Source organism: Trichogramma pretiosum, unplaced genomic scaffold, assembly GCF_000599845.2.
Source record: "Trichogramma pretiosum strain Unisexual culture from Peru unplaced genomic scaffold, Tpre_2.0 scaffold31, whole genome shotgun sequence".
NCBI classification, from domain to species: Eukaryota; Metazoa; Arthropoda; class Insecta; order Hymenoptera; family Trichogrammatidae; genus Trichogramma; species Trichogramma pretiosum.
This window is the reverse complement of record NW_019641631.1, coordinates 1,486,395-1,511,696: the sequence shown is the minus strand read 5'-3', so window position 1 is coordinate 1,511,696 and position 25,302 is coordinate 1,486,395. Positions and strand designations below refer to the sequence as shown.

The window sequence follows — 25,302 nt, the reverse complement described above, 5'->3', positions numbered from 1 at the left end:
CCATTTGGGCATTTTTTTTCTTTCCTTTTGCATTTGTATACACAATAGCCGAGAGCGCGACATGTGACAGCAACGATGACGATTGGCTATCGGAAGACAGTGAGGGGGTGCTCGAGTAGACAATAGTTTGGGGGCTTGTCCACCGGCTTTATACATACACACACGCACACATAGACGCATACTTATAACGTACCCGAGTGTACAAATGCCCCCTCTACTGTGCAAATAGGCCAGTCGCACACCAACCCCTATTGTGCCCTTTATAAGCTCTTTCTCTCGTTTGCTGGACTTGTATACATATATACCTACTCTCTGCCTTGTGCACACGAAGACGACTAGGATAAAAAAGGGTAGGGACTGAAGTGGCTATATAAGCGCGCAGAAAAGACAAAAGGGTTGCTTTGCTTCTACATTTATAAGTATATGTCGGTGTGAGCGTGTGTATATGCGTTTGTTGCTGCTTCTAAAAGAGAGAAATGTGTGTGCTTTTTTTCATGGGAGCGACATTTATAACACAGGAAAGCGACCATCATAAAAGTTGTCGCTTTAAGAGCACTTGTGACTGTTCTTGCTGCTCCCTCTCCTCCTTTGCAGTCTCTCTTTTTCTCTTTCTCTCTTATTTCGTATATAGTTGGGCGTTTCCGTTTTTCACGGCAATAGCAGTTTTAGCGTACAGAAATATAGAGTTCATGGAGTTTTTTGCGACGTGTTTATTGCGTTACTCTTTTAAAACGATGATATGTCAGTACGACGTTTTTTAAAACTTTTTGTTAAATTAATTTATTTATAAATTATCATTAGTAAAATGATTGTGTTTAATTTCGGAAAAAGAGTCAACTTGCTTCCTTGCTCCATGTTTACATTAAAATTAGCCTTTCAAAATATTTTCAACTTTATTTTCAGTAGCTTTAAATACGTTATTTGTGAGTAAAATATAAAATAAATCTTCGTAGATTTTCTTGTAACGATACTTGACTGTTTGTAATAGACCATGAGAAAATAAGTTATAGTGTTATTATACATATCCCTTCTTAATAATAATGTCAACAATCGATCAGGCTTATTTATGTCGTCAAATGGACTATAGAAATCAAAATTTAGTACTGACTCCGTCGTTCAGATGTAAAGACGAAAAGGGACGATAAAATTAATTAGTTTTTGAAACATTTCCATTGTTTTGTCTTCGAAAAAATGGCTCAAGAAGACCTACCAGTGTCTAAAATTATTGAACTCGAAAACTGTTCGCCAAGCAACGAACCTCGAGTTCAAGTAAATTTACCATCTGTGGTAGAAAAAACGATGAAACGCTCGCAACGTCAGGTACCTATAATTAAAATTCAGGATACTTCTGAATGCAATGATGAACTAGAGGCCAAACCTGTAATAGAATACTACGAAAGTTTTTCATGCAAGGTCCCATTAATTGTAGTTCAGGATTTTTCGTTCACCAACGATTTACCCAAGATTGTTATTCAGGATTTTTCCATTGTTAATATATCTAAACACAAATTTCACATACCGGATGACAGACCTATCATAGATCATTATGATAGTCCGTCGCATGAAATGCCTCAAATTATAATTCAAGATTTTTCATCGGAGAGCGAATTTGAAGATGAACATCTAGTATTGAGTGGTATTACCTTGTCTTGGGTACCTCCGCAAGAAATTCCAAAATTATTAATTCGATATGCACCAAAGTCTAAAATTCTGGAAAAAACAAGTTACGTTTGTAATGATAATCAAAATCCTGAAGTGTTGGAAGTTCAAATATTCAAGGATTTACCAATCTCTTCTCAGGATAAATCAGAATCTAGTGACTCTCGAAAAGAATGCATCTTCAATACTTCAGACTCTTCGGCATTCAATTCCAAATCCAAAGATAAACGGTCTGCTTCTAAGAAGCCGAAAAAATCCGTATTTCAATCTATGAATCTACTGTCCAAGCCTGAAATGGAAGTTCCGATTTTTAAAGCCTCCAAGTACTTTAAGAACGAAACTCAGCGCGATTTTTTAAGTGCAAAGTCTCTGCCTGATGTCACAAAAAGTTCTTTTGATAGTTGCAATGATGTATCTACTCCTTCTAAGGATATCTTGAATAGTTTGGAACATATTGATTCTGAATATGAATGCAACATTTATATGCCAAATTTGTCGGCCACATATTCCAAGACTGGAGGAGGATCCTATGTTTCTGAGATTGGAAATCAATTTCGTTCCAAATTCATGCAACTACTTTCGAAGTCTTCAGACATTCCGCTATTTAAAGCCTCAAGATTCTTCCCCAAGATACAAGATACTGAGGATAGTGAAACTCAGAGGAGTGCTCCAAACTTCGAAATTCGCCATAATCTACAAAACCTTTCTACGAACGGCAAAAATGAAATTAAATCGATTTTATCTAAACAAAAAAGAATTTCTCCAGCACAAAGTGCACTAGAAATTTCGTCAAACGTTATGGATGCGGTTCCACTGATTTCCTCCAAGCAAGTACAAGATCCTCAAGTAGATGACGTAACAGAAAATTCATCAGATGGTGAAAAGGAGGTTGCATTGATTTTATCCACACTAGCAGAAGCTCCTGAAGCAGACCGCGTACCAAGTATTTTACCAAACAACGAAGATGAAATTATATGCCTTTCATCTGAAGAAGTAGATATTTCTGAAGCGCGCGTTGAAATTAAATCGCCAGCCAGGGTGACATTCCAGCAACCGTCCAACCCGACAGTGGAGCAATCTTCAGACTTTTACGACTACAATAATGATTCATGGGTAAGTAGCAAAATTCTTTATTTGAAAATTATTTGCTCATAAGTTCTTTTTTCTTTTTACATTTTTTTTCTTTAATTTATCCTTTCTTCTTTTTATTTTATAAATAATAGAATGAATCAGAATTTCCAGAAGAGGAGTCAATGTGTGCAAAGTGTACTTCCAGGTAAATTAAAAATAATTTTTTTAAGCAAGTTATTTGAGTAGTGTTCAAAACGTAAAAAATTGAATTTAATGTTACAGTTGGAACGAGAGACAAGACGTTAGATGCGCTATATACGGCTCGGCCATTTTTGTGATATGTCTTCTCTTATTTACCCTTATTTTCGTACTAACGGCGGATCGGGAACAGTATCACTTAAATCGACCTAAGTATCGATTTATTTACAACGTGACCAATGCATCGAACAATGAATCGAACGTCGTGGCCAGTGATTGGATACTGGTTTAATCGTTAAATTTTCAAATTTGTTGAAATATAAACAAACATAACATACTATCGGCTTATCGAAGCTATATAGATAGTAAACTTTTGTAAGCGATGATCTCTGTAAATAATAATTATTTATTGATATAATATTCACAAAATTTTTCATTTAAATTGCCTAAAAGAAACTACTATAGAATACCTACAATTACAATACAAATACTAACCATTGAAAATGAAGTTTGAATATTATGTTGAACACGATATTCGAATGAATTAAAGTAATTAATGTCGCGTAATGTTAAAATTGGTCCCTCAACTATATTTTTGCTAAATGGTTTTTAAATTGTTCAAAAATGTACTCTCTTTCGCGCGGCAGTTTACATCAGATCAAATTGTGAATCGTTACATTAATTTATCGCATCTCTTGTGGAAAGAAAAGCCATAAAAGCGATAATATGACAAAGTGGCAGACGATAGTGACGTACGTTCGTACTTCGAAGCGATAATATTTTACATAGATATGTTATAACGTAAGTAGTTGCACGCGTGCGTGCATAAAATAATGACCGCAGAAACAAAGTGATACTGTCTTCATTATTTATGAATGTCCCAGGCATATTTACGGCTAAATCGATGTTTTTGCGAAAAATTATTAGATACTACACACGTAGTCGCGCGTACACAGATACATATATTACGCTCGAGCTACTTCATCGCTATCGACGTTTCTCCGTGGGCTGTGCAACAACATGCTATATTACACTTGTAATTGACGTGTTTCGTCGTATCGTTCGAATGCATATGTACGTACGTACACGGTATGCAGCAGCTCTCGGCTTGATAAATAATACGTGCGACAATAGATTGTGGTTACGTATACGCGCATATTAATGGATATATATATGAGAGAAGTAGCAACCAATATAATAAGACCACAAGCCGTGTACACGAGCGAAGGGATACGTGCGTTCTTACTTTTTCGGATGTAGACGGGCGAAAAATCCCAAGCAGTTCGAATGAGCAAACTTGATAACCAATCTAAATTAATAAAAGTTGAAGTAGCCATGCTATGGAAATACTGTAAGCTAGACGATGGAGATGCTTGCTTGTGTGTGTGTGTGCGTATGTTTATATGCACAAGAGATCGAAATGGCGTTTGGCACGCGGCTCACTTTTTCTCTCTTTCGTTTTCTCTTCTCGTGGCAAATACGGCATATAAAAAAAATACCGTACGAAGGGGGTGGCCCTGTACAGAGCTGCTGTTGCTCGAAGCGCGTGGCCGCATACACACAGAATCGTCAACATTGCCAAATCATCGAGGAGCCGAGCGTACAACGTCAGCTTGGGACATTGCACGCCTCGAATCCACCCCCCAGATATTGCACTTTTGCTATTTGTAACGGGGCTGACAGTAATACTCGCATAGAAGGGGCAAGTGGTAAGGTACTTACTTACCAGGCTCCAAAGTATGTTATATGCATGCGAACAACGCCGATACGCGCATAGACGAGAGAGAGAGAGGCCGCACACGCACGAGACCGACCGAGTGATTAGTGATATTTTATTTCGCATGGGAAAGCCGCGCCGAGAGTGGATAATATACAGACGGACAAAACTAGTTAAGCGGGAGCTCACCCGAGCCATCTTTCATTAGGACGCGAGGCTGCTGCCGCTGCTCCGTGGCTGTGCTCGTCGATGCTGCCGCTGAAGCGTCTCTCGTGGCACAAAAGCGATGGGTATGTGTGCGATCCACTCGCACACGCGCGCACACACACACACACTCTCTCGATCCTTCCTTCTCTTGAAATTAAAAGTACGCGCAGTAAGTATAATATGGCATCATCCATTTAGATCAGCTTCTGTCTCCATCCTGCATTCTTATTTGTCCTTTGTACTTGGGATTTTTTCTCTCTCCCGCTCCGCCGGTCCCTCGCTTAATTTTGCCGCTCGTCCTATTATTATTGTTATGATTGTTATTATTCCACGCATGTGTGTACATTGTACACGGCGCATGGGGACCGAGGCTCGCTCTTGTACCGCGTTATAGGTCCAATTCTATTATACGATGCACTTCATACCGTCTCTTCTTCGAGTTTCCTGGAGCTGAAAACGTCGTAAGATCATAATATAATATAATAACGTTTATGAAACTCTGCTTTGATCCATATACGGTTCGCGTGACTGCCGCATCGCCGTACATTTTTCCGCGTCTGTGTTTTTTTTTTCTCTCTCTCTTGCGCGTATACCATCCCTCCCGATACAAAATAGCGCGTAAGTGTAACAGTATGTTGCGAACATGCGTTGTCAGTTTTCGCGGTTTCAGGACTCTTTCGCCCTCTTTTTTCCCCTTCTTATTATTATTCGATACCTAAATACGGTATACTGCTGTTATAAATATATAGGCAATGTGGGTGCATCAACGCGGCTAAAATAATTAATAATTGTTTTCCTACGCTTGCGCGCCGACCGAGAGCAGCGAGCGTGTAATATATATGGTACGCATCCAAACTTTGTCGATTTCCATTTGCGAATTCGAGTGCGAAAAACGAGAGCTAGTAACGAGCAAGGCATATATTTACTCGCTACTCGATGTTCTTAATAGCGTAAAAGCATCTCGACGCTTCTATAATATAAGTACGTATACACGGCTATATCGAACGTATAGATTTTTCTCTCAGGCTTTCGTCTTACCCCATGGAGAAAATTGCCTGTATACATATAGTAGGAGCTATAAGTTTGGTGTAGGGCAGTGTATATTAAATATAATGTGCGTGCTGTCGTTATCTAAACATACGTATAGGCACAAACACGTATAAGAGAGACGTAGTGGAGCGGTTTGCGCACACGGGGCCGACTCTTCATCGCGTGTACCATACGTAACGTTCGTACATAGATCAGCTTACCGCCATCATCGCTGCCTTACCGTCTATCTTTCTCTCTCGCTACCAACCATAATGCATAATGGTCGCATTTCTCTCCGGTCGCATCATCCCCCAACGCGGAAGATCGCACACACATATACGCGCGCTCGCGTGTCTCCGGAGAAATAGCGAGTTGCAGGTCACATGGATGCGTGCGTGTATGCAGCAGGCGGCAGTTGGGGCTTATTATAACGCACAAACTCACAGAGAGATATATACGCAGGCAGTACGCAGACTCCTGCCCCTGTGTTGCGAGAGCTCGATATATGTAAGTGCGTATGCCACCGCCCCTGAAGCGTCAACAACAATAGGCCGCCACGCACGGCACTCGATCTCTCTCTCTTTCACTCGCTCGGTACATGTCAAACGCACCTGGTATGTACACTCTAGGCTATGTGTGTCGCAGCTCGAGCGTATAGCGTTACGAAGAGACGCTCCCTTCCCGTCGCGATGTCGCCAAGCGCGTCCACCAATCAGCGAGCGACGAGTGACAATACCGAGTGACGTCATAGCCGCAATGACAAAAGGTACATGAGCACAGGCACCACCCACTGTCGCAGCGCTCGTGGCTATATAGTTGATGTATACAGTGACACCGCTCGCTTCGGCGCTATGGAGCACATCTGAATGCCTGCAAGAGGATGATCAATCGATCATCTCGTGCATCCGGCTTTGTATTTTCGTAAATTAACACTCGTTTGTTTTCCCTAACGACCTATTACTTTCTCTATACAGAAACTACTTGAAACGCTTAACTTACAATCATTAGGAAGCTGAGACATGTCGCGCGTACAATGTCGCCTACTAACGACCGTAGCCACTAAGCATCGATACGCAATAAATCTCTAAATAATGCATTCATGTAGTAAAAGTGAACGCCGGCACGCGCCCACCTTCTCTTCGTTCTAAGCTGACACTTTCACTAATGATTTTCACATTTGAAGCTTCTGTGTGGATACGTAAAGATTTAAATGTGGCTTTTGTACACGAGATAAAAAAACAAATCGAATGACAATTTTTTTTTTAATCCAAAATAATAATATCGGTAGCACGTACGAGCGAAGCTTACATGAATTGTACCTGGTACAGAGAAGTGTCGAAAAATTACGACAGGTAAAAATTAATTATCGACGCGCGTAATAATGAACAATGATCTATGTTGATCACCTGGTTTCCGGGAAAATTTTCGTATTATGTTACATATGCAGAATACGGAAGTAATATTTCGACCAAGATCGGATTCATCGAGCATATATCGCTTTCGATATTTGCATATGATTGACAAAAATTTTAAAAATTGACTAGTCATTCGATTACTTTTCCTTCCAAAGACATTTTTCTGGGTCTCTTGGGAGATGATTTCCTATTAAGCGAGTCAATGAAACCTAAACAATAAGTGTGAATACTATTTGACAGACTTTTTTTTAAAGGCCGCTCATGTAGAAATTCAATGGGACTCGTATTAAAAAGAAACAGAAGTAGGCACGATTCGCTACCGAAACGGGTAAACCTACTGACGCTTTCGTCAGTATTGCACATGTGTGCATCATAGGACGCGAGGCTGTATGCTTGTAGCGTTGCGGCGGTGACTTTCTTATCACTAAAACACGCTTTATTTTCTGCGCGGGACTTTGTATTGCACGCGATCGTACACACATATACTGCAATACTAATTTCTCGAGAAAACTTCTCGAATCAAAGACGCGCGCGCGCCAGCATTTTATATATAGGAGCGTTGGGCACATGTGTGTGCATGTGTATGTGTGTGTGGTTGATGCGCAAAAGATGTGTATTTCATGAGGCACGAAATCATTATCATCGCTCGCAACCTAAAATGAGAGTTTGTTTTAAAACTCATCGCCGCTCAGCGGCTTATATGCGCGAAAAAGCATCAACGATACCAGTGGCGCTTCGTCATTTACTTACAGTTTTGCCGTCAGCGGCAGCGTTATCGTCTCTCTCTTTCTCGTTCGGTGTATATGCATGCACATGTGTGTGCCCGTGCAAAAAACGAAGGGTGTTGCTATGCTCCGAGCCGAATGAATTTCATGACGGTTGATTTATTTTGTTCAAGCGCTTTAAATGACTGCAGTTTTAGTTTTATTTTCCCTTTTTTGGCCAAATAAACGCACACGTGAATTCGTGTACGCTCGTGTAAAACACCCAGACTTTGCAGTTGGGATACCTTACGCGCGTCATCATCATTCTCACGCGCTTCTAATTATTTTTAGAATCTAGATCAAATTTAAATGCCAAACCGTTCTTAGCGAGAAAATCCTTTTTTATTGTTTTAACGCAGTCAAACGAGACACGTTTCTACCGATGCATCAAACCAGTCTCCGATCAATTACTTTCTATGAAGAAATAGATTATTCCAAACAAACGGAACATCGAGTACTTACATTGTATTCATTTTTCGGTAGTGTGTAAAAATCTCTGTTTCTATTGAAGTCATATCGAATATGACCCACTCTTACGTAAGTAAACACCATAATTTCTATTCGAAACACTTTTTACATCCGTCCTCGTTACATTCTATAATAAATCAAAAAAATTTGCCGCATCACACGACACACACTCAGAGCGATTGGAAATTTCCTGGATCCTGGTTGTCTGACAAAAGAAATATAATAATGCTTAGTGAACATTACGATTTTCAAAAAAATTATAGAAAATACATAACCGGAAGATGCACCATGAATGCCGCGCACAGAAGTAATACGCTCGAGTAACACGTGGTTCACGATCGCAAGAACCTGAAAGAACTACTTTTAATTTTTTTTTATACCAAAAAATGACGTTTATGAAATAATATCTGATCCCAATACTAAACTAAAATTTTTTTTCATTTTTAATTCAATATTTACGACCAAGAAAGACCTACATATATAATCAACCATAACAAAAACTTAACCGAGTGACATGGGTACAAAGAAATTATTAATACCTACGTCTGTCGATGTTTTGGGACATTTTTGTTTAAATCGGATTTGTCCGTTACTTCGGCGCCCCGTTTGATTTGTCAATGGATTACAGGTGATTCGTCATTTTTTAAACGCATTATCCGAGCGCGCGAAATGCTCGTTTTGATTTAGCTCATTATTATGACAGACAGCGTGTATCAGATGACGAAATAACGCAAAGGTGTACAAGAAAGGAAAAAAAATTTAATTCGCGTCTCGATAGCCTTCGAGCCGGCTCGTAATTACGAATTCCAAGCGCTGATTCATAACAAATCGCTACGATGAGAAATCACAGTCGTCTACCGAAAAAACAAATGTCGAAGCTCATTATATGTATATGTGTGCATGTGTGTGTGTGTGTATGCTCGAACGCGAGCGGCGGCCGCTAGCACAGCGGCAAACTCTTGTGAGACCAATTTCCGAGCTCGGTAGCACTGCCGGCAGCTAATATCGCGAAATTCGCCCAGCTAAAGCAAAAAGTTGTATAATACAATATTATGTTGCTACACTCGGCGAGTCGTCGCTCGATATGCATACACACACATACACAGAGAGACTCGTACACAGGAGCGGTTGAACTGCAATTTCGAGTCTCCTATGTGTGTGTATATGAGGCACGCGGTAGCTGCATGAGGTCACGTACACAGCTCGAGAAGATGCAGAACAGAAGAGATCCGACTTCTCGTTTTTTCACCACACTTTGAAATGTGTATCTTCTCATTATGTAGCCAAGTCCTCTCTTCTTCTGTCCGCTCTACTCTCGGTCTGCAGGAAAATACGAGCTACTGCCCGCGCGCGTCATTCGAATCGGAATTGCGAAACGTGCCGAGCACTGAAATTTTCCTGCCCACTGATTGCTTTCTTCGTCATGGCTCGTGCAGGCAATTTTTCAATTTCCCTCCATATACTAAGCGCTGTTAAATTTTCCAATGTAATTTCGTGCGAGAGCTACTACCATATGTACAGCGAAAAACTTGTAAACCATACACGCAGGGCCGCGTACGATAAATCGACGCGATACGGCGCACATCGTAATATGACGAGGTCGTGTCGAGTCTCAGCGACTTTTCTCCTTGAACGCCATAATGCGCGCAATTATCTAATAATTTTATAGTAAACCGCGCCGATGTTTTATCTGAAACACAGAGAAAAAAATGAGTTACAACCAGTCGACAAATTATGTTAATGCGCGTATTGGAACTCGTATATTTATGACAATACAATGATTTCAAAATATAATCCTTTTATCTAACACGAGCTTACACAGGCAGACCGGAGCTCTTCGCTCGTGTAAAATTTTCCCTGCGAAAAACATTTGAATAACATCGTTTAAGTCAGCGGAATTAATACGTGAAAACCGAACACGATGCTATCTCGCGAGACATACGTTTTCTCATTGTGTATGAGCGTTTAAAGGGAACAAATAGACGAGATTTTCTTCATGCCATGTAAATAAACAACAACGTAACATCGGCGGCGCTAGATTTTTTTCTTCTTCTTCAACTTCGTGGCAATATATCATGAGAATTGTCATTAAAAGATGATCATTGAATATTGTTGTGCTTTAAATGAGAAAAAAAATGTATGCATCGTGTGGTAACAGAATAAAGTATATTCTTTGAAAAGAGCGATAATACTGGGGAATTGTTTATATTCGTGAGTATAAATATTACAAGGTACCAGATATTAAACGATCGTAATAAATCTTTTCTTATTATGATTTATAATTGCAACGCGATTTTAGATGCTACTAAAATGTAGACTTGTATTGAAGCTCAAGAATCAAATCAAAATATCATTAATATAGTTATTATTCACTGAAAAATTTAAAAAGGCCTACATTTCAGAGACGATAAAATACTATCAGGTCGTCGCAGCACCTCGAGCTCTTCCTGATCCACCAGTACATCCATTTATCTATTAGCCAGTGCAGATTTATACTCATAACTGTCTTTACATGTCTACGCCGAGAATACCATCGTGTCCTCACAATGCACCGTGCTCATTACATACTCGTGTACGCGTAACGCCCGCTACGAGACTTAACGGATATATCTAAAGACAGAGAATGTGGCGACAAAACGACGACTACGACGACGACGAGGATGGATAATATAAGAAGCGGAGTGCACACTGGAGTCATAAAACAAAACGATTGGGGTACAAAGACGCGCGAGCTCAGGCACACACATACGCACAAGTATACATGTATACGTATCGGGATTGCCTGGGTTGGCCCATAATTACCGGGTTCTCTCTCTACTCGGCCTTCAGCGCAGCAATTTGTCAAGGCTATATGCATGCCACGGTGCATATATACAGCTGCAGCAGCAGCAGAGCCATTGTACTTACACATGCACACACACACACCAAGACACATGCACACGAATGCACCATCAGCTGCGACGCTTCTTTTCCCAGCGAATCACTCGATAACATCTCTTCTTCTCTGCTGGTGCTCATAGCCACATTCATTTGCACGCGCACGAGCGTCACACACACACACGTGCACATTTATGCAGGCGAGTAACGCGAGGGAGGAGGTTTTTCGAAGATCGCGACGCTCGATCATCACGAGAGAGAGAGAGAGAGACGCTACACACGCCGCGCGCGTCTCATGGGGAGTAGGACTCGTCGATCGCGACACAAGATTGCCGCCAGTGCGAGCATCCCGATGATGCACCTCTGCCTCGCGTGCAATTTTTTCGTAATATAAAGCATATATGAGCAGCGCACGCATCGAGCGACCTCTTAAAATGTTTTTCTCTCTGGCACTCGCGTGCACTGCGTGCCGTATACGGACTCTTTTGCTGAGTAAGTGAATCGAGCGTGTCTCTCTATTGCTGCGTACGTACCATATAAAATACCCGTAATGCATCGCGTCGTTCGAGACCAAAGACCAGAGAGACGCTGTGGATCATTTTATGTGTCATGCGAGGCGTAGGCATCTATTTGTCAAGCTAAAGAGGCAGGTATAGCGAAGATCGTTCGATTCGCAAAATTAATTGATAAATGTATTGCCTGTAATCATCGGCTATGTAGATTGCATCAAAGTATAATTTTACCCATCGCTCGGAATATAATTTATTCCTTGTTTTTCAGAATGAGAAAAATCACTTTCTTAAGCGATAAGTTTAATGAATTTCAATAATTCAATTATTAAAGTAAAAATATTCCATGCGTTTGTACGCTCAAATTAGTAAACAATTTTATGCTGTTGGAAAAAATGAGGGCATCGTTGAAACTTACGAGTATACCTGTTGAAAATAAAAATGTTTATTTAAAAATTTTAAACGGCTTCAAACTTTGTTTTAAAATGAAAATTTGAAGAAAAAATATGTCAAAAAAGTCGTCCTTTGAAATAAGATGCGTAAAAATAGTTTAATAAATAAGGCTTACGATTTAAAGATTAAAAAACTACATTTTTTATTTTAACGTGTGTTTTATTGCTTGTATGGAGATATATGGGTTGTGTAGCGTAAAAAAGGCTGAATCCCAATATTTTCTCCTTTTACCTATAAAAAACAGAGGTATCATAAACTTGCATTTTTTTCCTATAATGTCATATTAACATTCGGTTGACAAAAATGCAAATATCCTCATACAAGTCGCAATAAAACGAATAAAAAAGAATACAACTTTGTAAGCCGTAAATTCGAGGCGTTTCTATCATTCGCGAAGAACGCAATAAAAAAGGCTCGGGATTAAAAAAAAGACTTCGTGCATACTTCGTTATACATCATGCCGATTTAGCTCTCGTGTGTATACATAGTGAGTCACCAATTTTGTGTGCGGGCTTATATCGTGTTAATTATGACACTGCGTGTAGTGGTTGCTGCTGCTGATGCAGTGCATTATAGTTGTGTAGTGTGGCCCAAATATTTTAAAATAAATATACCGTACACGCGCGAGGCGCCCTGCGCGCACACATACAAATGGTCGAGCCGATTTTCTTGTAATTAGAAATTTATGCACTAGTTCGACACACAGGCGTGTTTATTTAAATGCGATAGGCGCGCGTGGCGCGTCGACTGCGTGCTCCAGCAGCACACTGGATTATATTATATTAAATTATACGCCGCGAACAGCACACCCGCGTTCATATACATGGTACACCTCGTGCGTAGTATTATTTATCGCATGAGCTTGTGAAATATTGTGCGTAGCTGTATGTGCCCGGCTCGAGCTGTTAATAATACCTAAACGTACTAATCTCGAATTTTATTCATACATTGTGACTTGTAGTAGGCTCTAAAGCAGCGACAATTTTTTTCATACCCATTGACATTTATAGTGACTAGAAAATTATGTCTTGGCCGGCACCTCATTGATATTCAAATATTATTAATCATACAATATTAAAAATAATATAAAATGCTTACATAACGTTATTTTGAATGCGTGAAACGTTATAACAATTCATCGATTTGAGTATAAAAATGTACATTTTTACTTTGCTTTTTTTTCTATGCATATTAGAATAAAATTTTTTATTGAATTAAAAAAGTGAAAGGATTAAAATTTAAATTTTTAACAATTGATTATAAAATGAACGTTTATGAATCACAATACTTGAAAAAAAACCATTTCAAGTGTAATGAATAGTTTCATTTACATCGGCTTCAAATATTTTCGAAGAAAATGTACTTTATAATAAAATTCATAGGTGAGCATCAATTACCTAGATGAAATGAAGGTCGATAAAATTGCGTCGATAAAGTGACACCATCAGTTCCAGACGTATCCGGAGCAGCTGGTCTATCGTCTAGCTATATAGATCCCGCGTGGGTGTGAATGTCGGGTGTTAATCGCAGGCTCGTAAGACACCGCAGAAACAGCGGGGAGTTCCGTTTCGCGTTACCAGCTTTTTTTTCTTCGCCACCTTCCCCTATAGGCTTTACGAGCTTTGGGCTCGGGTGCTATTAGGCGCGCGTGCTTTTATCAAGAGATAAGCGCACTGCGGCTCGTGACGCCCAGGCGTTTGTTACGTAAATGCGTGGCGGCCCCGAGGAATGATAGTTATTATTATCGATGTCTCAGGCACGCGCGGCGTGGGATTTAATTAAAACGATTTATGGTGCGCCGAGCGCCGATCTGATTTTCAACTCTTGCGACCATCAATTCTTCGCGTATCACGAGTGAAAGATTCAGTTTAATGAGATTCGTCACTCGGTCTCGTAGCGTACACAAGTGCAGTGAATGCGACGATGATCCTTCGCGGACGATTTTAAATTTAGATTAATCGTGGCGAGAAGAAATTATTTTTCTGCGTATCGATGCATCAAAGCAAAATTTTACACGCCATAATGTTAAGCAGGTGGTATGTCATATTGTATCATTATTTCAGAAAAATATAATCGAAATATTAGAACAAAAATATCTTGATGGACAAAAAATGTTAGATGACATGGTTCCGGTGATTTTTGGAATTGTATAAAGGATATATCATATTACATAAGAGTCGCTTCGATGTCACACTATTTCGATGTGTTGACAGGTGAACTTTAAGAAAAAGGTAAAACCCTTAGGGATTTGCTATTTAATACTAACTCAATTCTTGTGAAAATTTTAACATAATCGATGGTTTTTCCCGTCGTATGTTCACTGAATTTTACGTTTACATTTTTTCACACGCACAGAGCATTAGTAAAACAAAAAATTTAACGTAAGATCAAGAGCCAAGAGGTAGCTCGAAGATTATCATCTCTCCGTGCGACGCACGAACAGTCAGCGGCTATGCACACGAGAAAAGAGAGAGAGAGAGAGAGGAAGAGAGACGGATGCGTCGACAGGTTAACAAATGACTGCCTGATTCGCTGCATTTCACCAAAATCAATCACCGTGCAAGTGCCTCTCGCGTGCACGCTGTCGCCGTACTTACTCTCACAACCATATAATTATATTAAGCGCGGAGATTCGAGTTTTGGTCGCTACTCGCTATCCTGAAGGGGGGTTAACGTTGTTCTTTCCTCGCACGAACGAGTGTGTATTATACGTATGCGAGTGTGTGCAAAGGATATCGTATACGTACGCATATGCTTTCATTAGTCATTTATTCGTACGTTTATAGCCAGCCATTTAAACGTGTAGTTTATTGCGTTATGCAGTTAGATGTGATAAATTAAAGCTTATTCATCCATTGATTTTCTTTTGCTCTCTCAGTCCATTTATTATTGTGTACTTGATCAACTTTACAAGATATTTTGCTGTTTCATACTCTATTTTTTTATTTCTACTTTTTTTATTCCCCTTTCCCTCCTTCGTTTGATCCCTTTCTTGTTGCGATTGGAGATGGCAAATCGTTGCAGTTTTTGTACTGCGAGAAAGGTCATTTCACGTCGATTTCGTACTCTTTCACATCCTCATACAAAACTAATCGACTAATATTTTGGTAGTGTCGATGCCCCGCATAAAATATTCATCCTCATTTCACACTTTAATTCTTCTTGTTCAGTATACGCTGAATAACCTTTGCACATTCTTTTTTAAGTGACGAAACACTGTAGATATGAACCTTTTTAATATAATATTTTGATCAATCCATAGTTAGTAATAAGTTAATAATATCGATATTTTTAATATTCGAGTAGTTCAGAAATATTATTTCTTAGTTTTAAGATGATAGTGACCTTATTTATTTCTTAAAATTCTAAAATACGCATCCTTTTTACCTAGAAAATTACGATCTGTTCATTTTTTGATTGATCCGTCTCGACGTCTTTTCCTTTGTCATTTGGCGTCACCGTCGTTCATACATGCAAGAAATCAAAAAATTGTATTTATTATTTTCTTTTTTTCTCTGAGTATAGTGACCACTACATATAAGATTTTGATTTTCAATTATTGGTAACTTCAAACGTAAACAATCAAATGTACATTTGATTCCGGTTTATCGAAAGTCGATGTGAATTTAGTCAACATTTCATGTCGCTGTACATGTGAATGGTAGATCAGGTGAGAAGCCCACGTCAACTTTTACTGTAAATGTTTATTTTCTACAGCTAAGATCATCTTCAATAGTAACGCGAACAGTAGTGAATATCTTTGTTATTTTATAATATAATACATCACTTGTTTTATTGGATTAATCAACTTTTTGACATTTTGTAAATATTCAATTTGAGACAGTTTTTCATGATTACGTATGCAAGTCATTGTTATGTTAAAAAATATGAATTAATATTTTCTGAAAACTATCACTTTTTCTTGGCTATAAAGGTTAGTAGTAATACATTCTTGTTACTCGTCTTGGAATTGATTGACATATTTTCACAATTCTATTGGTCGTGGGAAGAATATTAAATTAATATTTTTATTTGTATTGAAAACCACAAAATTTTCATAAAATCCCTTTGTTTTCATCGGTAGACGTTCACTATTGTTTTCTCGGCGTTGTACACCCAGAGGCATCGATTGAGCATTCCACCCTTCAATTGCAATTATCATCCAAAGCGCTCAGAACTAATGCGAAAAACTTGTATCGTATGACCGCAACAGTGACGTAAGCGACAAAAGCAGCCCTAGCCCCGAGAAACTGATATAATAGATATTAATGGTTTTGCAAAGTTTGGGGCTTATTCGTCACCGTGAAATGAAAGATCGGATGTTAATCAACGTTTTGATCAAAGATTCCTTCCCAAAAAGCGAGACAGTAAAAGAGCTTTAATTGTTTAATAACCCCGAGACTATTTTTGACATTTCGTAATTTTTGATATGCTGTATAGGCACGCGAAGTCGACATATGACATCTCGTCGATACGTGAAATTATTCTGGATGAATAATGGATGACATTCATCATAAAATCGTTCGAATCTGGGTGGCAATAAGAGAGAACATCATATTTATGATGATTATTACCTGTCTCGGTCGTGTTAGAAGATGATATGGGCTGATCGATTCTCGCGGCCTTTACTTATGCCGAACACAACATCAAAGAAATTTGCGGGTGTGGAATTTCCACACACGTCCGTTTCACAGAAAAGTCGTTCGATATTGGTAATTTTTATATGATCGTCAAATGAGAAAAGTAAGTTACAAAAAAAAATTTGTCGCTAAAGTCAATGTCACTTTAAGCTATCACCACAACTATAAACACCAAAAATTATACGACTTTCAAGAATAGCTGCCAAGGTGCTAATGAATTTTAATAGACTAGACAAACCTTTTCTTTTGCCTTGTCGTCACATAAAATTGTTCTTGAGACGCCGAGCAACGTCCTGTCAATGAATGCGCTGCTTTTCAAAAATTCGATTATACGCTGCCTATTGACAAGCGCCCGCGAGAGAACCGTGCGAAACATCTCCGTTTTGCACTGGAAAAATTGCGCATTATACGCCCACTTTGAAAGCAATAGAAGTTTAGGTTAATCGATGTAGCCGAAAAGTTCTTTTGTCGAGAAAAAGAGAAACAATGTCGAGCCACGTGTATCCCGCAGCGAAACAGGCAGGTTGCGGTCGACATCAAAGCAAAGGCCTCAGCGATCGTACGCTATAGCTATTAATGCCGCAGCGATCCAAATGTTGTTGTATAGGCGTCTGCGCCACCTTATATTCCTCTACTTACGTCATCGCGTTTATACGCCAGTGACAAATGGTGGAATTTGTACTTTGAATGTATCGATGGTTATTCTATGGTTGTAATCGTGATTGTCTATTATATCTCGATAATTACACTTGACGAAATTTTTAATTCATTCAGTTTCACAGCCAAGTGATAATCTCTCACATATGTTTTCATTTAGATGGTAGTATTATATTACAAGAGACTTTTTTGAAATCTGTGGCTAACGACTGCTTCCTTATGCTGATATTTTTTAGAGCTATGTATGTATACATCTAAATGTAAACATATCATTTCGTAGTCGAGAAAGCTACGGTTCGCTGGTGTAAAGTTTACCTGTATTTGTTATTTTTGTTATTAATTTCGTTTTTTAAATTAGTATTCTACTAATAAATAAATAATTGAATAAATTAACATTTTTTAAACATTTATGAATCGGATAAAAAAAGATAGTTTATAAATCTAAAGAAAAACAATTGTTGTCAATTATTTCATTCATCGAATTATGTTTTTATTTAATATATTGTTAAAAATGGTAGAAACTAATTTTAAAAAGTACATGTATAGAGCTAATCAGAACTTTGACAAAGTATTCACGCCTTCGTTCGAACGATTGCCCGGACGCATTTCGATTAATAGAAGTCAGTCTGACATCGTGGAGTGGGCTGGCATCAATTGTGAACGCGCTTTCTCCTTCTATCTTTGCTCCCTCTTTTTCTCGCTTTGGCTTTTGAAATATAACACGCGTATGACCGAATCAGTTTTTCGGAGCAGTTCATTTAAAACAGCATTTTGTACTTTTTATTTTTCTCTATCGTGTACAATGTAATCTTCGTTGAAAATGATGAGCGTGTGCGAGAAGCTCATCAAGTGATCATTGACTCCCGGAACGTTTACGATGACAAATGACCTTGTGACGTAGTTGATATTGCATTTCAGAGCTGCGCCTAAGTGCTTCTTTCTTTACTGTATACTACACTAATTCTTTTGTTTAATTTCTTTCTGGACCATGGCGCTCGAAAATCGAAAAACGTCTATAGTCTGTTTGAACATGTGTGTGGTATTTTCAAAACACAATTTAACGAATCACATAGTTTTGGAAATATATAACTTAAAATAGTCTACGATAGATTTATGAAAATATTTTTTTCAAAGATTCGACTCTCCGCGGCTACCGCTTCTCGTTCGCCTACACTCAAATGTATTCAACGATTTCGCAAAAGCATCGACACGTACATAATGTTTTAATGGAGTTTGAGTTTGCAGCCGAAAGCAAAGAGGGCTTCAACCCCGCCGCAGGACTATAGTGACGCAAAGTTTACATACCATTTAGCCTTGCGCGCTGTGTACGTGTAGGTGTATGCGCCAGTGTGGGATTGTAATCGTACTATCTTTGTCCATCAGATATCTTGTCCTACCCTCTCAACTGTTTGCAGTCTAGTACAAACTATCTCCTGATGCGGTTATATATACGTATTTGCTACATACCAGTCCGTCATAATACTGCGACGTGCTTACGATGTTTATTATAATTTTAGATGTCTCATAGAATCCTTTGCATATTTTACTCGCATAATACCGTCGTCGTACCATTAGATAGCCGGTTATCATTAGAAACCCGACTAAGAAATTTTAATTAATAATTTGAATCTTGCTATTCATTGGAGATAATCTACGCTTGGGAGTAGTTGGATATATTTAAAATGGAAGCAAATGTAACGCCTAATTTTGATCTAAGTCGATGTATTACTCGTCGCATGAGGTGAGAAACATTTCAATTTTTTTCCATCACGAGTTCACTCATACCCTATTTGAATCAAAATATTGTCATACTTGAAGACATCTGATCATTACTTATAACCCGTTCACGTCACGATATCCATTAAAAAAAGATACAATTTTCTATCTCAAAATTTTTAACGGACCATTTTTAGGCGTGTATCTAAGAGAACCTGAGCATTATCAAAATCTGGTGTATGACTATCATAAATCATATTTTCTGTCATATTTTAATAAGTATCATAAATCATTTCAACCTTTGGGTACTATACTTATTAATATTTTTATGATTGGTTACTCATTTGAACAGATGTACCTATACCAGTTGAAACATGTAGTTATTTTTTGATAAGATAATTTCGTGCTCGAAAACTCAAATATTCGTCTGATATCTTCGACGCATAATTTTTTGTATCAGGTTACTACAATAGCTTTATTAGTTATTTCTCTTATATTTGAAAATCATAAGATGTACCGTTTTTAATATTTTGTCGTTTTATTATGAACACCTTAACAAATGTGTAAAATACAGGTAGGAAGAAAAACGAGTAAAGTAAAGTTGATTTGAATATCATACTTATTCGGACGAAATGTCTATCCTCACGACAGGAAAAATGCATATTCGGATCTCAAAAAAATCCTCACATCCTTTGCTTATAAACGCGCGTCTGTGTTGCGAACGTACATACAATAGACAAAAAACGCAGTCGGTGCTCGATTATACGTTCTTGTGTATAGCTTGCTCGTGGCCGTTTTCTCTGGAAAATAAAGCAAGAAAAGGTTATAAACGCGTGTATATGCAGTGCAGCGAAGCATCGCACCGCAAGCTCGGCCAAATATTGACGTTAACGCGACGTTTCGAAAATCCGATACACGTCCACTGCTGCTGCTATGTAGAATGTGCTGCATGCACATATGCGAGCCTTTGCATTCCGGGGTAAAAAGATCACGGGAAAGAGGCGAAAATCCTGCAGCTAAAGCAACTCGATATGCGTTCGAAATATAATGGCCGTACGAGCCGTACCCGTACGTATATATGTTGGTACGTGCGCGCACTGGGAAAATCAGAAAAAAATTTAGAGGGAATCTCGCCCCGGCCTTGCAGCAGCAACAGAGCAGGCCTGTGAGCCTCGTGTGTATGTGTGTGCACCATGTTTAATCCTGTTTGTTTATTACGCGCTGCGGGAAATGCGATTTTGCGTCCATTCATCCCTTTGCGCGAGCTTTAAATTTTGAGAGCTGGAGTATTTGCAACACATATAGCCGCTCGAGCTGGCGTCCGATGCGATATATACATACATACACATATACAAAGTGCACTGCACGAGGGGATGAGCGAGCGCGCGCGAAGTATTTACTTGTGGACTTTGTTTTTCGGCCTCTGATATGTAGTACACGCTGCACCGGTATAACAGCAGATATTTGACTCTCTGCTCGTCAAGAGTTGAAAATATTAAATACACGTATATAATTATGTGGAACGGGCCGTAATCTTTAGCTGCTACATTTTCGAATATGTAACAAAGCAATAAAATTTCATTTCTAACCATGCATCTATTTCTGTGCAAAAATTCAAGTAACATGATCGAACACGTAGGAGATGCTCGAATTTTCTATACGAAATGCTTTACAAATACAACAATAGTTTTGCCAGTATGTTGCATTTAATCATCATTTAGATTTAGCAAAATAGTGAGATTAATAAAACCTTAATAACTATATAAATATAAAAACTCAACCCTCAAAGCTTCCCATTGCAATCGAACGAATTCAAAATTAATGAAAATTATTTTAGCATTTTTTTATTTTCAAAACCTTAACGTTATAGGTCATTAGATAGTAATATTATTTCCTTTATACTTTCTGCCTGCTCGATGTTCTCTGAATTTATATTACAATATATATTGCTTTGGGTACCGAGCACCAAAGCGACAGAGCCGAATTAGTCAATGAAAGTCGATATGTGCGCTTTCTCCTGCCAATGCACTTGCCACAGGACGAGTAAGAAAAAAAAAGAAAGAGTTTTTTAATTACTTATTAAAGAGCATCGAGGCAGCTGCATTGGCCGTAAAAGAAAGGATACAGACTTACGGCTCTGCGCGCTCGCTTTTAATGTCAATTTAGCGAGTGTTTGAATCGTACACGTATAAGCCGCAGCTAACACGCCTGTGTGTACGCGCTCGAGGCGCAATTATTCGGATATAAAAAGATTCTCATTAATTGATCGTGATCGAAAGAGTTTCGGTTTTCAACGCGTCTAGCGCGAGTTTAATTCGCCGATCAAATCTCTCTCGCTCTTTCTCAACGTATACATAGAGAAACGAATCGAGCGTCAAATCACGGCGCGTGGATCAGATTTTTTAATTCAACATTCACGTATGAACGAGCTGGGAAAGGTATATAATGAGCGAAACCGAGAGGAGAAGCCTAAAAGCCAGCGAATCGCTGACGGCCTCGACTTTTTGGCAATGGTTATATAATAAAAAAAAATTGTCGGGGGGGAAAACGAGTCGTGAAAATGCGCTAAGCCCAAGAGCGGAGAGCGCGAGAGCCACAACTGCTTCCGAGCGTCGCTCTTGGCTCGCATCTCTCGTTTTATAGTCCACACCCACATTATAGCGGCACACGACTAGCATTAACAATTAACTGACCCACCTACGTCGTGGCGCGCGCGTCCAGCACACTTATCCCAGATGTATAACATCGACGAGACGTGCTCACGATTCTCTCGATTAAACAATACACACGCACGCACACGTACATAGCAGATCGGAGCTCATCGTAATAACGAATCGCGGCTTAAGCCAGAGAGTAGGAGGAGGTCCGTACGATATGACACTGCTTTGAAGTAGGACGAATGAGAGCGCGGAGTGGCATGTTATATTATACGGCTCGGCTCGGCTCGAGCGTCGGGCAAGTCGGGCTGCGGCAATCGTGCAGGTGGCGCCACACGACTGCTCGGCAGTCCTCGAGTGCGGAGTGCGAGAGAGAGAGAGACGCCAAGCCGAGAGACCATAACTAAGCCTGTGTGCGTTCGTCTGTGTGTTTCAGCTCTCGCGCGACTGTCGTCAGCTGCTGTTGCCAGAAGCAGAGGTAGTAGCGGTGCCGCTGCCGTCGCTGTCCTCGCCGGTGGTGGGGATAACGTCAGTCAGCAGCAGCAGCAGCGGCAACAAGCAGCAGCAGCGGGGAACCCCCACCAGGGATCGAGTCACACTGCCGCCGCCGCTGCCGCGAGTGCCTGCCACCGCCGCCGCTCGCCTCCACTTCATCAGCTCAGTACCACGACACAGACCGACGAGTGCGCACGTACGGACGCTGCTCGTCATACGCTCGTGCACGACGTTGTCTCTTTAGTGCTTTACGGAGCCCGCGCGTTACCGTTGCCGCTGAAAATCGCACTCGACCAGTTGTTCGCAAAGTTTAGCAAGCAGCGAGTTCGAGATTTGCTCGCCAAGTTCGGCTGGACTTTGGACGATTTCGCACGTGGATATATACTGCAGGTAAGGCTTTAATCCAAGCATTTCATCTAACTCTTTCATCTCTTTTCCTCTCTCTCTCTCTCTTGCTCTCTATGATCCTGTGCAGCTCTTGCTTGATACTTGTCTATTTGTCTCTCGCGCACAATGTTCTAAAAGAGTCGCGCATCGTCGCTTAATGCCACTTGTGCTTATATTCCAAAAATACACGCTTTTTGACGCTCTTTGAAGCGACTCTTATTTGACACCTGTCATCGTTGCCGCTTCGCGCGACGGGTGTCCAACAACGCATACACGCACATCTCGTTCCGATATATATTTTCGTACTTGGACTCCTCTTTAATGTTTCTCTGTCTCTTTGCTCGAGCTTTATATCTTTTCTTGTCAACCCTTGCTTTCACGCGTAACGAACTAAATTCTGTCGATTTCGACTCGCAAGTCTAAAGTGTCGCTAACACAAGCTCGGTACACTCACCGACATTCATTTGGCTAACATTCGATATTAATAGCAACTAAAACAAACTCTAAAGTTCGATAAGGATCAAAGTGAAATTGACAAAACGATTCAGTGAAAAACGACATGGAAGAGAAAAACCAGTGAGAATTTGGGTCGATGTGATAAATTTGTGCGCGTTACATACTCGTCATGAGTGACAATACCATTTGCAAACAAGACTATATGTGTAATAATGTGTCACCGTGCAAAAACTACAAGGTGAAAAGTAAAGTGCACGAAAACTCGAGATGGACATGTGCGTGAATTTTCTGTGCTTTATGTGTCAGAGAGGCCCGGCGGTACAGTGATGCAGTTTTTTCTCTCTCGCACAAACACCTTGTCAGCTTGGACAAACATCATCGGAGCGAGAGAGAGAGACAGGGCAGTGCGCGTGCAGAACGATGACAGCAGTGTGCCTGCGAAACGACAAGCGCAGCGCGCGGCACATCCACGACATCGTTTCTAAAATTAATCTTCGAGAACAAACGTTTATGACACGCAAACGATTAGCCGATGGTATCGAGAGCAGACGCGGAGACGACAACCGCGGCGGACGACGACGTCGGCGGCATGGCGCGACCAAGTGAAAATGTGATTTTTGCGACGTGGCCTCGTCTCTATCAGCGCGAGCCACCGAAACAGTGTGTCTTTAAAGTGTCGCGCCTATTTACCGACGAAACTCTCGATAGACAATCGAAAGACTTTAGTGATGCAAAGTGTTGACTGATCTCCGACAGAGATAGAGATTGCGAGTGGAAGAAAAAAAAACACACACCGAATTTGCGTGTGCAGCTCGTACAGCGAGGATGTGTAAACATTGCGATGCCGCACAGGCCCGACAAAAAAAAGAACTTTATATACGAAGGAGGGTAAAAAAAAATCAAAGTCCTCGCGCTTGATGTGGCGTTAGCGTGAAATTAAGCATCGTCGCGAGAGAGAAAAGGATTACACACATATACAGAGGACGACGACGACGAGGAGAACCGGTTTGCCCCCTGCTGGTCTTTGCGCCATTTCTGCAATATACATCTTTTCTCTCTCTCTCTGGCAGTGCTGCGTGTATCTGTGTGTATATGGGTACCTGTGTCACGAAGCCGCCGCCGCCGCATGCACCATCATCATCGTCGTCTCGCACGCAAAGAAAACGACGTCTCGTGCGTGTTGTGATTTTTGCTACCCCTCGGCCATATTATCACAGTAAGCGAGCCTCGGATCGCGATCAGATTTATCCAAGAGGATACGCTTGCTCGTTGGGCGTACGACCAAGGGGTGCGCTATACTATACGAGTGCAGGGCTCGCTCAACGCAAGAAAATCACTCGTGTCAAGGATAAGCGCGACAACAAAAAACCCTGGAATCTGCATAAAACGTTTACCTCAATGAGTGAAGTAATTGCCCGAGTCATACGGAGATGATTTAATTAACGAGCATATGTGCAAAGACTTATAGTCTCATCGTTATTATCCATATTGCCTCTGGCTCTCTACTTCGGTCGTTTCATTGTAAAACGAGACTCGCGTATGTCATTATAACAATAGTTGCAACACATCGAATTAGCCAATGCGATTGTTGTTAAGGACGAGCTCGCAACGCATCGTACGCAAAGTGACACCGCTGACCAGGTCTATGACCCGCTGTGAACTGCCCGGTACACGTTTGCCGAATTCGGCTCATCGTCTATCAATTGGTGTCCAAGTGAAGCGATTTATTCTATTCAATAAGACTGTGATGTGTGTTTATGAAATTTTCCGCTCTTCGTTTCTTCTGCCAATTCTTACATACATGTTTACCCTCAAATTAACTCTATTTTCTTAGAACTTCTACAGTAGCCTAGAAATATAAATATTATTTTAACAAACTAATATCTTTTAAAAGTACTCGATTATTAAGCGTCGAGTGCGACTTGTG

General features: G+C 40.1%; 2 protein-coding genes across 7 annotated transcripts in view; both read left to right on the top strand.

Moving 5' to 3' along the window:
- Window positions 1-25,302, top strand: part of LOC106652214 (zinc finger protein basonuclin-2-like) — a 202,212-nt gene that overhangs the window by 166,842 nt on the left and 10,068 nt on the right. For 3 of the 6 annotated variants that reach the window (XM_014371024.2, XM_014371023.2, XM_014371022.2), the window contains exon 1: window positions 16,091-16,301. The exons of 1 other annotated variant lie outside the window; for it this stretch is intronic. In XM_014371024.2, coding sequence (XP_014226510.1) covers window positions 16,218-16,301 — 84 coding nt within the window. In that variant the 5' untranslated portion in view covers window positions 16,091-16,217. Of the gene's footprint in view, window positions 1-16,090; window positions 16,302-22,598; window positions 22,923-25,302 lie in introns of those variants that run through there. 2 more of the 6 variants (XM_014371026.2, XM_014371025.2) reach the window with 2 other exon arrangements.
- LOC106652247 lies at window positions 1,083-3,348 on the top strand. The gene is made up of 3 exons (XM_014371081.2): window positions 1,083-2,772; window positions 2,883-2,935; window positions 3,013-3,348. Exons 1-3 carry the CDS (start codon window positions 1,192-1,194, stop codon window positions 3,218-3,220), a joined length of 1,842 nt encoding a protein of 613 aa, XP_014226567.1. The 5' UTR covers window positions 1,083-1,191; the 3' UTR covers window positions 3,221-3,348.

Excerpts from the sequence above, each read along its gene's own strand:
- LOC106652247 (XM_014371081.2), top strand. The coding sequence starts at position 1,192 with ATGGCTCAAGAAGACCTACCAGTGTCTAAAATTATTGAACTCGAAAAC. Across the intron at positions 2,773-2,882 it reads ACTACAATAATGATTCATGG|AATGAATCAGAATTTCCAGA; the intron begins GTAAGTAGCAAA and ends TATAAATAATAG. Across the intron at positions 2,936-3,012 it reads TGTGCAAAGTGTACTTCCAG|TTGGAACGAGAGACAAGACG; the intron begins GTAAATTAAAAA and ends TTAATGTTACAG.